Consider the following 17,363-nt stretch of genomic DNA (forward strand, 5'->3'; position numbering starts at 1 on the left):
TGTGGACATTAGCTAGTGCTGTGTGCTGGTCTTTGCGACTGCACTAAAAAAGAGCTCAGTTTACAGTCACTCTTACATTGGCATCATAACCAGAAGACAACAGACACTTAAACACATCCTTTATTATTGATAATTTCTACTGAGACCAATACCATAGCACTATAATGGGCATGAGACACATAACTTTCTCTAGTGGTTTATCCATGATTAGCAGTGATCTGTGTCAGCCTGGTTCCTGTATGACAGCAAGCAGTTCATACAGGAACCTCCACTGCAGATCCCCCTGGCTGCTTGCTGCTGTAAGCTCTTATTAGTAGCTTCTTCTTTATACAAGCTTGTGGCTGTAATTAGCAGGCAGTAATCATTCTGCGATGTCCCCTTCCCACCCCCTTGCCCTCTCTCACGTTTAGGCTTGAAGACCATTGTCGGCGCACTGATCCAGTCGGTCAAAAAGCTGTCGGACGTGATGATCCTCACTGTGTTTTGCCTGAGTGTGTTCGCCCTCATCGGCCTGCAGCTCTTCATGGGCAACCTGAGGCAGAAGTGCGTGCGTCTGCCAGTTGCCAGCAATGCCACCGACAGCAGCAACATCACCGCCGACGACAACAGCCTGATGGACATCAACATCACTTTTGTGCAGAACACTACAACTAACTCCTTCAACTGGACAGAGTACATCAGCGATGAGAGTAAGCCAAGTGACATGGTGTGAAAGTGCTGTTCCATGTCTGCTAGGCGCGCGTAGGGGTTAACTGGGGTCAAGTTAGTGTCCGCCCCAGACGGCCTGAGTCAGATACTGGCTACTGCACATGCAGAAATGGTCAGGGTGGTGTAGGGGGAGGTCAGGCATGCTGGCCTGCTGCCGTGATAGGGAGTGACAGCGATGGCTGGGAGCAGGGGTTGCGCTCTCTAACAAGGGCTGGTGGGAGAAAGCGGCAAATGTGGCGGATAATCGCCTCAACAATAAAACCCTTTACTTTCACCCCCTCACTATCTTTCATCATTCTCCCATAGCCCATCTGTGTGGCATGAGCAGCCTAAAGTGCTAGAGGAGGGTGAGTCACTGACCGCTAGCAAGATATAGAGGAGACGTGCACCAGCTACATGACAAGCTGATGCCACAGCAAGAGGAGAGGGGGAGAGAGGGAAGAGAGCTGATTAAAACTACATAGATGTTATAAAGCCTGGCATTGTAACACTTTCAGTGAACATGAGATGTGATTATGATTTCGTGACAGTTAAGTGGTAGATGTGGACAGAGTGGCCATGGCTGCTTCAAAAGTCACATGTGCTTATGTCACACTCTCACAAAACAAACAAGGGGTGACTAATGTGGTTGAATGTGAAAACAAAAAAACAAATCAGCACCTTTCTCTCCATGTCTCACCATTTGTACAATTTTATAGCAAACACAAAAACTGAAGAGAAACCCACATTGTGTTTATTATCCCTCTGTTTCCCCATCACTCTTTATTTCTTTATATCCACTGCTTCACTGCTGTGATGTGGTTCTGACTAGCGTCCCTCTGTCTCCTCTCTTCTCTAGATAATTACTATTACCTCCCTGGCCGTAGGGATGCTCTGCTCTGTGGGAATGGCAGTGGCGCTGGGTAAGGCTTGACATGTTTTATTTATAAGGCCAATTAGATGCACCACAAAGCTGAGCATACACAATTAGTGTCGACACTCGCCACTGCGCTGAGGCATTACAGGAAATCCAAACTAGTTAACTATGACTGCATTTTACTTAATGTGTTTTGGCAAAATGTTGAAACTCTTTTTCTCTTTTCGCCTGTGTTGCTAATGGAAGCTTTTGATTTAGGTTCATTTTTAAACCATTTAACAAAGCTGTAGAGGCATGTACACATAAAAATATACACAGGTATTAGGTATATTGTTTTGATCTTTAGATTTTCCTTTAAGAGTGTCATCAGGAGCAGGTAGAGGTGTCAGACAGAGACTGATAAATACCAGGTGTTTCAGCTGATCACTTACTTGTATTAGTGAGGCTGATGATATCAAATGAACTGCTTGTAACATAGAACATCAACACATGTCAGAGGAGAAAACTGGATTAGTGAGACTGTGATAAACCCTGCATGGCTATCTCCCAGAACATCAACACAGAAAAATTTAATATTAAATTTAACATCAGGTGACAAAAAACAATACAAACCATGTAAAATTAAAGATGGTGCAGGAATGCAGTAGCAGAGAACTCCATGTTTCCATTGGTGGCTATATTGCAAAAATATTTGTGACTTAAACAGTAATCTTATTCATCTTTCAGCCACCAGTGTTAAGATTCCAGATGGTGGAGCCAATCTGTGATATATCTTGGTTCAGGGTTAGACTTGCTTTAGAAAAAACACAAGTTAAGACAGACATTTGATGGTGAGTGTTTGATATACAATTGGCAACAATTTGTCAGTTATAAGTAAATGGTAGTGGATGGAGTTATAGTTACTCTAATTCAAGTGTGCTTTAAAATGTTTCTTCCTTTTATGGAGACACGATGCCCTCCTTCTTTTTGCCAATAAGCAACTTGTATTTTATGTTTCATGTTAACTATTCTTTCTCAGTTTATCTGATTTTTCTTTGTTAAAAGAGATATGTTGTTCATAACACCTTTTTGTCCTTACAGGCTGTGTCCAGAGGGCTTTTTATGTATCAAAGCAGGTCGTAATCCAGATTATGGTTACACCAGCTTTGACACCTTCAGCTGGGCCTTTCTCTCTTTGTTCCGGCTCATGACCCAGGACTACTGGGAAAACCTCTATCAGCAGGTCGGCAGAACTCTGTAGTACACAGTGAGCCTTATAGAAGATCTCCTAGGATATGTTAATATAACAAAACTATGAAGTTAAAACAGTACATTTCATAATGAAGAGCTAACCTTCAACCTTAGGAAACATATCCAGTAAGTTCAGTAGGACTTTTAAACAACAACCCTTCTCTCTTTTCCTCTTGGATCCATCAGACTTTGCGTGCTGCAGGGAAACCCTACATGATCTTTTTCGTGCTGGTGATCTTTCTGGGCTCCTTTTACTTGGTCAACTTGATCTTGGCCGTGGTGGCCATGGCTTACGACGAGCAGAACCAGGCGACCATCGAGGAGGCTCAGCAGAAAGAGGAGGAGTTCCAGGCCATGCTGGAGCAGCTGAAGAGACAGCAGGAGGAAGCACAGGCAGGACATTCATCTTTGTCTTTTCAAAATCAAATTAGAATTGAGATACAGGCAGACAGATCAGTGTGTCCATTTCATCAGAGTGATTATCTTGAACATTTTGTTTTTTTGTTGAATAGCCTTGAGTATTTCATATTATAGGAGAGTGGCTGGGAGAATCTCTGTGTATGGGGAAACTGTTGACACTTCAGCGTATAGTCTTGAGCCAGCTGCCATAAGCAGCGTCGCCCTGGGCAACCAAGGGATTCACTGTCTTGGATGACTGACACCCCCCATGGGGATCAGGAGTCCTTGGTTGACCTACAGAAAAAAAAATTAGCAGATGGACATTAAGCATAATTAAATGCTGGACAATGGAAATTTGCCCACTGTAGCTCTCACTGACAGTTTATAATCAGTAAGTCATCTGGTTATGTGGCTCATTATCAAGGGAGAACCCTACCTGATGCTTTTGGGCAGCCAACCAGTTATTTTGAAGCATATGACAGCAAAGCCAGTTCTGTCCTGCTTCACGTGTAACACATGGCTGAATGTAACAAATTCTTATTCATGGTCAGAGACTGAAGCTGGTAAATGTAAGAAAAGATTAACAGATTAAGTAATTACCTAAAAAATAGTGAATAAGAATTAGTTAGCTAAATGTAATGGCTAAATGGCTGACATTTTTAACCTCTGCCACTCCATGTGGTATGAACTGTATGTAAAGATAATTGTAGCAGTATGGGTGGGGTTGATGAAGGGGTACCTGAGCTCATCTGAGAGGGATGTCAGATTTCATGACACAAAATGTTATGAACTGATATACAGTAAACATATAATAGTGAGTGTAAGAAGATGAAAATGCCTCCTCTTTACTTTATGCATTTTCTAATGTACAATACCACATGACTTCCCTCCTATCTCATCCTCATTAGTGGAAGGTCAGGTACCTTGTCATTTCTACTGTTGCCTTGCTGTATGGTTCCTATCAGACCTCCTTCCCACCTCTGCTCTATCCTTAAATTAGCTGTTGGCTGCACACTCAGATTGTTGTTGTTGGCAGAGGCAGACAGAGGCATTTCTCTCCATTAGAGCAAAGATAAAAGATGACAAAGAGGAAATAAAAAGCCTTTCCAAAAACATTTCATAAAGACGAAAAAGCTTAATGTGAAACAGTAAATCATATTCCTTTGGGAAATGCAGGAAATCCTCAGCACCTGATGTGATATATTCTATACAATGATTTAATCATGTTTCTAGGCTTATAAGACTAGTTCCTTCCTACTTGTTTTAATGCAGTTTTTTTAACAGCAAGTTTGTTTTTAAAACAAAAAAGGCTGTTATTTAACCTGACATCCACACAATTTTTCTCATACCTGATGAATATTATAACATCAAGAACTCAGAAGTGTTTTGGTTTGCATGAAAACAATCAGGCGTCCATTTTTAGAAGGTGTCTGAGGCTGATTTGGCTCCTCATGCTGCTGCTGCTCTCAGCTGCCAGGCTCTCTCCTCCGCTCCATTCCACAAGAGCCTTTGAGACAGGCACTGGGTCGCCATGACAACCGTGTTTGTGCTCTGATTGGCTGGCAGGTTGCCGCAGCAGCAGCCACGGAGAGCGGAGAGTACAGCGGGAGAGGGGGCCCCACCTCCGAGTCCTCCTCAGGGACGTCTAAGCTCAGCTCCAAAAGTGCCAAGGAGCGGCGCAACAGGCGGAAGAAGAGGAAACAGAGGGAGGAGGAGGAGGAGAGGGGGGGCCGCAAGTTCCACAAGTCTGAGTCTGAGGACAGCATCAAAAGATCCAGTTTCCGCTTCTCTATTGATGCCAATCGGCTCTCTTATGAGAAGAGATGTTCCTCACCCAACCAGGTAAATACTTCCCTGACAAACCAGATGAACTGCTGCCTCATAATTGGTTAATTGATTTTTGGGGAATAAAATTAGGCTGATATTAGTACAAGTACCATTTAAAACAAATATGGACCATAACAAGCAATTCAATGTAACTTTATTTGCACTTATTACAGTATGTAAGTGTGTAAATTATTATTAATTAGGAATAGTTCTGCATTTTGAGAAATACACTTTCTTGCAGAGGTGAGATCAGCTAGCCTGGTTCAAATGTTCTATTTTACACACTAAGCAAACAAACAAAACTAAATAAAGTGTCAATTAGTGAAAATTTGAAGGCTAGTTTTTTCCCCTGATTCCAGTCTTTATGCTATGCTAAGCATATTAGCTGCTGTATCCAGCGTCATACCATTATACACATATGAGAGTAATATCATTAAATGATATCTTTTCATCTAAAATAAGTGAATAAACATACATCCAAAAATATCTGTTCCTATAACTACTCCTTTGAAAAACATTTTAAATAAAAAGTAATAAAAGGCAGCTTCAGAGACTGCACTCTAAAAATTACAGCAGTTGGTTTTCAAGAACCCCAATCAGCTCTCATATAGACATCACATGATTGACAACCATGTCTTCTTCGTGGCATTTTTCGTCATTCTTTTTCCTGTTTTCCATCACTCCATTCTCTCCTCTGTTTCTGTCTCATCCCTTCCTGCCCTGTCTAATTATACACCCATGCTTCCCTCATTTCTCAGGACCACCCAACACCAAATGTAGCATTTTGGTGTCTCTCCTCAACCCTCCCGGTCTTCCCCATGTATTCCAGGGTTCTACCTCCCTCAACCCTCTAACCCCATTTTCCCTTTCTCTTTTTCTCTCTGCCTCTCTCTTTCTCTCTATCAGTCTCTCCTCAGTATCCGTGGATCCCTCCTCTCACCTCGGAGGAACAGCCGTGCCAGCCTATTCAGCTTCCGTGGCAGAGCACGCGACATGGGCTCTGAGAACGACTTCGCCGACGATGAGCATAGCACCTTCGAGGAGAGCGACAGTCGCCGGGGCTCCCTGTTCTTGCCACGCCGTCTCGAGCGCCGCTGCAGCGCTGTCAGCCAAACAAGCCTCGGGGCGCCGCGGATCATGCTGCCTGCCAACGGCAAGATGCACTGCACTGTAGACTGCAATGGTGTGGTGTCGCTGGTCGGTGGAACTTCTGTAACAACCTCCCCTGTAGGTCTCCTGCTGCCTGAGGTGACTTAATTGTTTCATGCTTTAATTTCCCATTGACCTCCTTCATATTTATACCCCATAGATTCTGTAATTCACATCCCTTTGCTGATGAGATGATTCCAACCAGAGTCTATAGCTGTAGGTGTACCATTATAAAAGGAAAAGGTCTACAATATTCTGTATTATTGTTATTGTTAACAAATAGCATGAAAAGATCAAATCCAAACATTTTTTCGTCTCTGTCGTCACTGTCTCTCCTCAGTGCTTTCCCACTTTCCTGGCCCATTGTTTTCTACTGAGGACTTAAATTGAATCCCAATGACTTTGATGATCCTGAACTGCTAGATAAATGTCCCTTGAAATTGCATTCAGACATTCATCATCCTCTCAGGACAATTTTTACTGAATTTGTTCTTTAATTTTTCATCTAGTGCCTTTATCAGGTCAAAAATTTTATTTTGTCCATGTGAAGTATGGGTGTGTACGGCCTAAAATAGTCATTCAAATGACCTCAACACTGATAATCTGTTTGACTCATGTTCTAAATGTATTTGCCTTTCTTAAATATTTCTCAGATATCTTGCTGTAAATCTTTTTATGGTATTTTTTCACCAGGGGACAACTACAGATACTGAGCTGAAGAAACGCCGGTCAGGTTTTCACCAACCATCCATGGATTATTTAGATGAACCAGGGGGGCGGCAGAGAGCCATGAGTGTGGCCAGTATCCTCACCAACACCATGGAAGGTCAGGATGTGAACATACATTTCCTCTTGTCTTAACTTAATGTCATATACATATGTAAATCAGGAGATAACTAGGAGGGCAACTCAGAAATGTTTTTAACTGTGTTCCAATAGCTGTGTGAAAGAGCATTATAACAAAAGGTGGTAATTTCTCCTTTTCCAGAGCTCGAAGAGTCGAGACAGAAGTGCCCCCCCTGCTGGTATAGATTTGCCAACACCTGTCTGATCTGGGATTGTTGTCCAGCATGGCTGAAAATCAAGGAAGTCGTCAACATGGTGGTCATGGACCCATTTGTGGATCTGGCTATCACAATTTGCATCGTCCTCAACACCCTTTTCATGGCCATGGAGCATTACCCCATGACTAAAGAATTCAATACTGTCCTCTCAGTTGGAAACCTGGCAAGTATTGTGTGATGTGCTTACAAACTGACTGGACAAAACATACACTGAAACATATACAGTCATTGTAAGATATCTCTTATGCAGCACGTTCAGGTGTAAAACTAGAGTTTTGCCCTCTTTTCCTTCAGGTGTTCACAGGCATCTTCACAGCAGAGATGTGTTTCAAGATCATCGCCCTGGATCCATACTACTACTTCCAGGAGGGCTGGAACATTTTTGACGGCATCATTGTTAGTCTCAGTCTGATGGAGCTTGGATTGGCCAACGTAGAAGGCCTGTCTGTGCTCAGGTCCTTCAGATTGGTAAGGGCACTAGCAAAGTAATTTTTTCAAAGGAGCTACATCACATGATTTATCTGCTCTTTACACAAGAAAAGTTAAGGTGAACCTGTACTTCTAGGGTAAGGCCATGATGGCTCTTTCAATAACATTCATGTTATTAATGAGGTAATGATGTAATGAGAGCTTTTGTGCAGTACATGAAAGGTCCCACTGAGAGTTAGCGTGGCCTTGGGGGCACTGTGTGTTTTCTTCTGCTCACCTGATTAGCTTTCTATCACAGCTGCTGTACTGAGGTCACAGTTAGTGATATTTTGTCCACTGAGATTAAAGTTATACTCACAAAAATTGACTTCCTTGTAAACAAAACGACACACAAAAAAATACTGCTTTTAAAGCAGTAGTTTAAGATTTTTGGAAATGGGCTTACTGAATTTTTTCTATGAAATGAAATGCTTTAAAATGAATTTGACAAGCATTTTAATAAGTTGTATTTTTATTCATTCATTGTAGTAACTAACTGTCCAGATCCAGAAAATTACACATCCACATTTTCTTTTAAAACAGCTGAGGGTCTTCAAACTGGCCAAGTCATGGCCTACTTTGAACATGCTGATCAAGATCATCGGTAACTCAGTGGGGGCTCTGGGGAACTTGACTCTTGTGCTGGCCATCATTGTCTTCATCTTCGCTGTGGTGGGCATGCAGCTGTTTGGCAAGAGCTACAAGGAGTGTGTGTGTAAGATTTCTGATGACTGTCAGCTGCCCCGTTGGCACATGCACGATTTCTTCCACTCCTTCCTCATCGTGTTCCGGGTGCTGTGCGGAGAGTGGATCGAGACCATGTGGGACTGCATGGAGGTGGCAGGACAGACGATGTGCCTGATAGTCTTCATGATGGTCATGGTCATTGGCAACCTGGTGGTATGGGGTTCTTCCTCTTTGTTTCCTTTCCATAATATTGATTTCACTGTTAAGGTGCATGTGCATATATTGGCTGAAATGGTTATTAAGTCAAGTCCTTAAAGCACAGATGCTGTTTACAGTCAAGCTGGATTCATTTTTCTCTGCCACACGTCCATTTCTTCCCAGGTTCTAAACCTGTTCCTGGCTCTCCTCCTGAGTTCATTCAGCGCTGACAACCTGGCAGCAACCGATGATGACAGCGAGATGAACAACCTGCAGATTGCTGTGGGCCGGATCCAGCGGGGCATCGCATTCGTCAAAGCCACCGTTCGGCAGTTCCTCCAGAGCCTCTGCTTTGGCGGGGGCGGTAAGGGATCCGGTCTGGCTGAGGAGAGCAAACCCTTGGACGAACTGCACAGCAATGGCAAGGGCAACTGTATCTCCAATCACACTTCAGTGGAGATCACCAAAGACCCTAGTGGGGTGTACATGACGGAGGGCAATGGACGGCCAGGAGGAGGGCTGGTGGTTGGGGTCGGGGCTGGCGGGGACACTACAGTGAAGTACCCCATAGAGGAATGTGACTACATGTCATTTATTCATAACCCCAGCCTGACAGTCACGGTGCCCATTGCTGTGGGCGAGTCGGACTTTGAGAACCTTAACACAGAAGATTTCAGCAGTGATTCATCAGATGTAGAGGGCAGCAAAGAGGTAAGATGAATGACTTTGATTAGATGACCAAGATGTTGATGTCAGTTTGTAGGAAATTACTTGAGTCACACAGCTTTTGTATTTGATTAGCTCCTTTATATGTGTAATGGTTAACACCCAACTCAAGTCAGTTGATGAATATGTCAAGATTTGCATAGAGATGGCCTTTTCAGAAAATTCTCCGACAGTCGAGCAGTTTGAAAATAACCTGCTGACTCATTTGTACATGCATCATGCTGTGCTACTGAGGGAATCTTCTGGAGTTCTAAAGCCCTTGGCAGGAGAACAAGGAACAGCCATGACAAATAACGACTCATTTGTCTTTGACCTATGTATCAGGTTCACTTTCTAGATGTTCTCATTAGAGTGTATGTGTCAGTGTGTCAGTGTGTTTGTGTACAGTGTTACATGGTTAACTTCATAGCAGATGCAGCTCACTATCATACACACACACACCTGCAAAAGAGACTCCCTAATTTATTGTTCTATGCTTTAGGGGAAGCATTATGTGTGATTGTGTTAAGATTAAATTAATGAAACAACAAAGAGAGGTGATCTAAGATGAGTAATACTGTACCAAAATGGGTTTTCAGTGTATGCCATAAACAAAATCAAATCTTCTACCATTTGAACAAAATCAAATACTTCCCCACTGGCACATCATTTGCATGAAAGTAATACTTTATATTTATTTGTAATTCATTGCCTATTCTAATAGAACAAATGCCAGGTTTGCAGTTAAGTGTTGCCAGGCTGACAGAGCGTTGGGACTCTGCTCCCTGGTGATGTCAACCTGCCACGGTGGGTGTGGTGCCAATCCTCTGTGATTCAAAACAACTCAGGAGACTATTTCTAGCCATGGCGCCATATGCTCCATATATGGATCAGACAGTACTCCCATGTCACTGCTGATCTTTACACCCTGTAGCCATGGGCTGGTGAATCCTTGATAACAAAGCAGAAGTTAAAAGATATTCAGGCGTCTCTTAACTACTGTGTCATAGAGTTTGATGCTGTAAACTAAAATCACAGATAATTGATATTAATTTATGCATTTAGAGTTACACAGGGAACATTTGGTGTGTGCTATCGGTGTACCTGTTGTGTGAGATGAGTGTCAAGTGTCACAGCATCAATTAAGGGAAATACTCTCAGGGAAATCTAAAATGTTGTTGTCTGTGGCTAACTTGTTTCCCCACTGTGCCTTGTGGTTGACCAGTGAAAGCAGACTTGAGGTTGTATGCTGGCTTTTGGTGTTTATGACTTACTTTGTTTAACCCCCCGTTTGTTATTGCAGCTGTGTCACAGACGCTCTCAAGGTTTTCAGTGAGAGGAGAATTGTAAGACCACTTTATTGTACCATAGCACTAACCATGAGGACTGCCTATGCCATTTACAGACAAACAACATATTTTTTCTCATACCTTCAATGGATTGCCCATTTTCGTTCTTTGCCTGGTCTGCCCTCCGTCCCCCACCCCACCCCCACCCCACCCTCTTTGCTTTATACCCCTCCCTCCCATACAGCAGCACACACAATGCTGTAAGTTTTCCCTTTACCCCTTCCCCCCCTTCATAATTTACCTCCAAGCATCAGGCTGTATTGCAGTTACAAACCATTAGGAATGAGCAACACCACCTTCTTCCATTGATAGACGAACTCATCTAACATGATCTTGCTTTTGATTTCATTGCTTGGTTTTGACTTGGTTTTGGGACTTGATTGGCATCCAACACTCCGAGCTTGAGAATGAAGGAAGAGAGGAGGTGGAGGAGAATGAGTTTTTAAAAAAAAGGAGAGATGGAATGGAGGAATGAATTTTGCTGTAGTTTGACAAAATTCATTTGTCTGGTTCATAGCCCATGCATACACACATGAAATACTTGTATGTACTTGTTTTCTGTGATACTTAAATAATAGTGGAATGATGAAAGATTCTTTACAGAACTCTTTGCAAGGAGATAATTTTGAAACACAAATGAATCAATGCTGATTTTTGCAGAGTGGCAAAACAGATAACACGTGGCAATTTATACTGATTGAAAGTTATTTATGATGATACAATAAATAAGTGTCATTTTTTAATTTTCTTTCCTCTGTAAATCTAGTTAGTAATACATTTGCGAAAAAAAAAGTCCACCCCAAATTACTCTGAATCCTACAAGATATGGGACATGCACAGTTATTTGAGGATTGTTCAGTGTGCTTTATATGCCTGTGTTATCCACTTTCGTTTCACTGCAACTATCTTGTCACCCAACTTGTACACTTGCCAACAAAATCAGACATTTTCTATATGATCAAAGCATGGTAGGTCAAGAGTAAAAGCCTCATATAATCCACGTCCAGAGGAGGTAAAATGGGTCTCTTACTGAAGGAGAGAAACAGTGGGAGGGAAACACCCTTCCAGAGAACGATGCACTTGTGAGCAGCATGCTTCCATCATTCCCATGCCGTATTAGCTGGGTCCCACGGCAATCAGGGCTGCTGCACTGTCTAGGATGACATGTTCCTATCCTTCACACGCCAGGCAGATCAGACATGAGGCTACATAACACCATGTTTGCCCAAAGAAAAACAGACAGGAAGCCTCACAACACCAAAAAGTCTCACTCCATGCAGATGATGTTGTAATGTACATTACTGCAAAAAAAGATTGTTGTAGGGTTTCAAAGGAGTGTTACCAGGTTTCAAAATTTAGAGAAGAGAGAGAAGGAAGGCGGAGTAAAATGAACTTTACAACGGCAGCAACACTTGTCCTTACATGTGTTTTGCATATCACCGAGAAGGACAAAAAAGTCCTGTATGTTTTCTGGGTATGCATGGGTGCAAATCCTGTATGTTTAATAAATGGGAACAAAAAAGACGCCAGTCCACATGCTGTCTTATAAACAGTGCACAGTACTGGTTTTTGCTGGTAAGCTAATGTGGTTATCCGTCTACTTCAACACAAACAGAAGAAGCTTGTACACTGCTTTCAAGGAATGGAAATAATGTGTTTTCATGTCACTGAGGAAAATGTTTAGCCGTCTTCCTGTGGGTGGATTCTAGGTGTGAGGGTGGGGAAATTATGAGCAATTTTGGGAAATGGGATAAATTATAGATAAATTGATTTGGGACAGTTTTTCAGTGGACATGAAAATACTAAAGCACACGTTCTGCTTGGTACTATTTCAGGCTTGGATTGATAATGCACTGGAATACTGCATGCACTCTTCCTCAAACTGAGGTCACATCAAACGTACCCACAGTGCATTTCTGTTACGCCAACCTCCCCATACCATGTGTTGCCACATAATCTGATTTAAGCTATCAGATAAAAGTAATATCAAAGCCTGTAGGTACATTTGATCGATGCTGCATGTGATGATGATGATACAATGACTTTAAAGAGCCCAACTCTGTGAGCTATTACAGTGCCTAGTTAAAACACTAAGGCGTACAGTTGTGGCACTGGAGTACATGTGAATGGAGAATCACAATGATAACCAGCTCAGAAGGTTGGCTCCTATAACCACTGACACTCTGCGGTTGCAGACACTGCAGCGTAACTTTGTACTGTCGTCTTCTTCCTCGCCTATGCAGAAGCTTGATGCAGAGCCCCAGCCTCTGAGCTCATCGGAGGGGAGCACAGTTGATATTCGCCCCCCAGGAGATGGGGTTGACTCAGTGGAGCTCGAGCCAGAGGAGTCACTGGACCCAGAGGCCTGCTTCACAGAGGGTGAGAGGGTTGCGAGGGTGATAGGCAGAGAGGATGATGGGTAGAGGGAAAGTGGGCCAAAGTGAGAAAGGTGGGAGAGAAAATGCTTCCACAGCACATTTCAAGACGTAGAGTAAATCGCATTAACTGATTGTGCTTAGCATCGGTGTGTTACGCTCACAGCTGAATGACAGTGAATACAAATGCTCAGCGGGACAGAAAGAAAAGTAGTCTGTGGGATTCTCCTGGTTTGTAATGTAACCTGACATTTTATCTGACACACCTCCAGTACTCATGAGTGAGGAATAAAGAAGTCATTTTGTCGATTAATGATAGGAGGTTTAGCATTTACCTCATGTTAAGAGAATCTTTAAAAATTTAACAGATAATTATTTTGTTGTTTTGTTCACATACTTGACATTTTGTGCATAAAATCATGATTTAAAAACACTAGAATTCAAAGAATTGTATTGAAATGTATTTAATTATTATTGTATAAAGAAAAAGTGCAATAGAAACTAAACTAAATCATGACGTGCGTGAAGCATGACTGTCGCTCTTTTTCTGCAATGCTTTAATGGTACCCCATTTGAGAATTAACCCATACAATTTATACTGTCGCCTTTAGCCAACATTGACATTGCTGTGGTCTATTTCTCATTCCTCTCTCCCCACATTTGTTCCATGCCTTCAGGCTGTGTGCGCAGGTTCCAGTGCTGCCAAGTCAATGAGGAGGGCAGCAATTATAAGAGCTGGTGGACACTCAGGAAGACCTGCTTTATCATAGTAGAGCACAACTGGTTTGAATCCTTCATCATATTCATGATCCTGCTCAGCAGTGGAGCACTGGTAAGTGAATGTTTTTTTTGTATGTGTACTCACCTTCCCATGACCCAGAGAAATAATGATATAAAGCTTAACTTTTTTTGATAATTTGCTTGCATTATAAACAGCATGTTTGGTAAGTTGTTAGCAGTGACATACCACAGCAGGAATCTCCTGCCTGTAAATCTTAGCCCCGGTCCTCTCTGTGGAAAGTATTATCTCACCATGCTCACATGGTTTGTCTTCAGGTGCTCTGGTTTCATCACATAGTCCAGAGACAAGCAGGTCGGGTGAAGTGGCAACTTTAATTACCCCAAAGTGCAAATATGTCTGTCTGCACGCTGCCCTGTTCTTTGACACAGTTGTGAGATGGAAAATCCCACATTTAGAAGAGCACAACTATCCCAGCAGAGTTTGTAAAGATAGCTAAAAGCCCTCTGAGTAAGATTTACTGTCTATGGTTATACTTATTTTCATAATTGGTCTATAGGATTTACTAGGCTGAGTTCATGGCCCATGCTCATTTTCACCCCTGACCCCCTTTAACATCGGCCTGTGCACAATTCCATAATTCTCCCCTCATTGTTTCCACCAGCAGTCACCATTATTATTTATTCCATTCTCTGCAGGCATTCGAGGACATTTACATTGAGCAGCGGAGGACCATCAAAACAATGCTGGAGTACGCAGACAAGGTCTTCACTTATGTCTTCATTCTGGAAATGCTGTTGAAGTGGGTGGCATACGGCTTCGTCAAGTACTTTACAAACGCCTGGTGCTGGCTCGACTTCCTCATTGTAGATGTATGTATATTGGTCAATGTATTCATGTAATGGGAATCTGACTCACTTCACCAATTTTATTTTTAAAAATAGTTTTTAAAATGTTTTAATCCTTCATAAAGGGGGATTTAATGCAGGACTGCTGCATTAGACTGCATAAGTTTTAGCTACATGTACTTAATAAACTTACTGAACGATATAAACCACTGAGTCCACTTAAGACATTGTTCATTGTTGTCACATCTCCACCTGAAATTCACAGTCTTTGCAGATACTGCTGTGATTCATTTTTAAACACTATTAATACTTAATTATGTATTTAATTGTGTTCAGACAAATCATTAATGGCAAATGAACCATCTTGTTCAAACACCTAGACTTGCACTTAGCACAGAAGCCTTTTTCATGTCTCACCTTTCACCCCACTTGTCTCTGACATTACCTCTCTCTCAGGTGTCCCTGGTCAGCCTTGTAGCCAATGCTCTGGGCTACTCTGAGCTTAGTGCTATCAAATCTCTGAGGACACTGCGAGCCCTCCGGCCCCTGAGGGCTCTGTCTCGGTTTGAGGGCATGAGGGTAAGGACATGAGGGACAGGACAGTGACAGGAAAACCACTTGTAAATGATGATTGTTCAAGGGCAAGCTGAAAGCATTTTATGTGTGTCCAGCTTCTTAGAGTAGTTTGTGTTAATTTTATTCTCACTTTGCTCTTACATTAACTCTGCATGCTTGAAATATTCAGTTCCCTTTCTTGCTGAGAGCTAATAGACAAAATTGATACAACTTCATATTTTCTCAATCCGAGGCAGATGGCTACCAAACCCCGAACCTGGTTCTGGGGTTTTTCCCCCTCGTAGTTTTTATGCTAAGCAAGGTTTTGTCTGAATTTTAACCCAATGAAGGAAGGCCTTTTCCAGCTGCTTTCAGCTAACCCATGAATTTTTTCACATGTGCTTTTCTAGTCACATTACTTTTATTTTGATTGTGTCTTTAAAGCTATAGAGACACATTCTCAGTGTCTGCTTGCCCTGTGGAAAGTTCCTCCACAGTATAATATTTAGCATGTCATATTCTTCTGGGTTAAAGTTTGATGTCAGATATGGCAGACAAAAATGTTGTGAAATGGTTTTAGCTCGTTAAGAGGCCCGACTGTAAGACTGCATGCTTATTACAACTTCTGTAAAGTTATCTTTTCCTTGCAATTCAACACTGAACTTCTTCTATCTGCATGACTTTCTTCACATTGTGTCAATGGATTACTGTATATAGCTGTTGCTTGTGTGGTGCCTTTGACCTGTAATTTTTTTCTTTGTTGTGTGTCTTTTTCATTTACAGTCAAACAAAATGTTGTGACTTCATCCCGCCTCTCTAAGGTTTTTTTCTGTTTTGCTTTTTTACCTATCAAATGTTAACTTTTTCACCTATCCACCTTCTTCTTTCCAACTGTCATGTTGTTAAATTCTCTTTGTAGATATGTATGGTGGTAAGAGCTTTATGTGTGCACACATAAAATATTAGATACAGCTTTGAATAATATAGGAACACTGTACATTTTTAATCAGTTGGCTCTAGTTCTGAAAGCATCAATCAAATCAAAGTGTACCACATATCCTGTTTAAGGACAGTTAAGTGATTAGATGATTGTAATGGCCACTTCAGACCTTTCTATTTTGGCAAGCAGAGACCTCCCTTTGAGCAGCAGGAGAGTGCTGAGTTTCTGTGTGTGCTTCAATCTCTCCAGGTTGTGGTGAACGCGCTGCTGGGGGCCATCCCCTCCATCATGAACGTGCTGTTGGTCTGCCTCATCTTCTGGCTCATCTTCAGCATCATGGGCGTCAACCTGTTTGCAGGGAAGTACTATTACTGTGTCAACACCACCACAGACGAGATCTTCCCCATCAGCATCGTCAACAACAAGAGTGACTGCCTGAACTTGGTCAACGACAGCGCCCGCTGGAAGAATGTCAAAATCAACTTTGACAACGTCGGGGCCGGCTATCTGGCTCTGCTGCAAGTGGTGAGTTTAACCTTAGTGACATTAGACAGAAGACAGTTTGCCAAAAAAGTCAGTCTATGCAGATAATAGACTGATAATAGCAGATAATATGCAGATAACTAATTTAACTGACACGTGAAAATGAATACACAGTGAAGCTGAAGTCTCATAATATTGTTTTACATTTGTATATAGATGCACTTTAGAGAAACAGAGACACTCATGTGACTTAAAAAGTAGATATAAAAACAAAATAAAATACTAGATTATTTGACTTAAGCCGTATAAAACAATGCTGCATCTTACACAGACTCATACAGCAATGATGTGACAAACCCTCTGGGTGCTGTGGGTGGGTGCGTCTCTCTGTGGAGAATATGTAATCTTTTCTTCAGCTGTCCAAATCCACTTTCAGCCTCACCCATTTTTATTGTATGAGCTCTATACAGGTGGGGCAAATCATGTGAATAGGAACATCCAGTCTTGGAAAGTACACTTAAACAATATGAAAATGTCTGTCCATGTCGCAGCCCTGCTATCCTTTGAAATTAATACAAATACAAATACAGAATCTGAGATGTTTCCTGTCACACAATGCTTTTCATATATTGGCCCTTGACAACGTTCAGCCTGTTAAATATACATTCACATAAGGCAACGCCTGTCATCCACTCTTTAATATCTGGCTATATCTTCCAGTTCTTGCAGCTGTCATGACATCCACTGTTACTAGAGATAGCTGGTAATGTAATATATGAGGTA

The 17,363-nt window shown here is 42.0% G+C and overlaps 1 protein-coding gene across 5 annotated transcripts in view; it reads left to right on the plus strand.

Moving 5' to 3' along the window:
* scn1lab (sodium channel, voltage-gated, type I like, alpha b) overlaps window positions 1-17,363 on the plus strand; it is a 37,989-nt gene that overhangs the window by 13,194 nt on the left and 7,432 nt on the right. For 4 of the 5 annotated variants that reach the window (XM_018701704.2, XM_018701705.2, XM_051066021.1 and 1 more), the window contains 16 exons: window positions 411-689; window positions 1,547-1,610; window positions 2,645-2,786; window positions 2,981-3,187; window positions 4,760-5,035; window positions 5,927-6,268; window positions 6,863-6,995; window positions 7,158-7,396; window positions 7,528-7,701; window positions 8,245-8,601; window positions 8,770-9,297; window positions 12,884-13,019; window positions 13,693-13,847; window positions 14,453-14,626; window positions 15,059-15,181; window positions 16,347-16,622. In XM_018701704.2, coding sequence (XP_018557220.1) covers window positions 411-689; window positions 1,547-1,610; window positions 2,645-2,786; window positions 2,981-3,187; window positions 4,760-5,035; window positions 5,927-6,268; window positions 6,863-6,995; window positions 7,158-7,396; window positions 7,528-7,701; window positions 8,245-8,601; window positions 8,770-9,297; window positions 12,884-13,019; window positions 13,693-13,847; window positions 14,453-14,626; window positions 15,059-15,181; window positions 16,347-16,622 — 3,605 coding nt within the window. The remainder of the gene's footprint in view (window positions 1-410; window positions 690-1,546; window positions 1,611-2,644; window positions 2,787-2,980; window positions 3,188-4,759; window positions 5,036-5,926; window positions 6,269-6,862; window positions 6,996-7,157; window positions 7,397-7,527; window positions 7,702-8,244; window positions 8,602-8,769; window positions 9,298-12,883; window positions 13,020-13,692; window positions 13,848-14,452; window positions 14,627-15,058; window positions 15,182-16,346; window positions 16,623-17,363) is intronic. The other variant, XM_018701710.2, reaches the window with a different exon arrangement.

This window comes from Lates calcarifer, linkage group LG7_2 (assembly GCF_001640805.2).
Source record: "Lates calcarifer isolate ASB-BC8 linkage group LG7_2, TLL_Latcal_v3, whole genome shotgun sequence".
NCBI lineage: Eukaryota > Metazoa > Chordata > Actinopteri > Centropomidae > Lates > Lates calcarifer.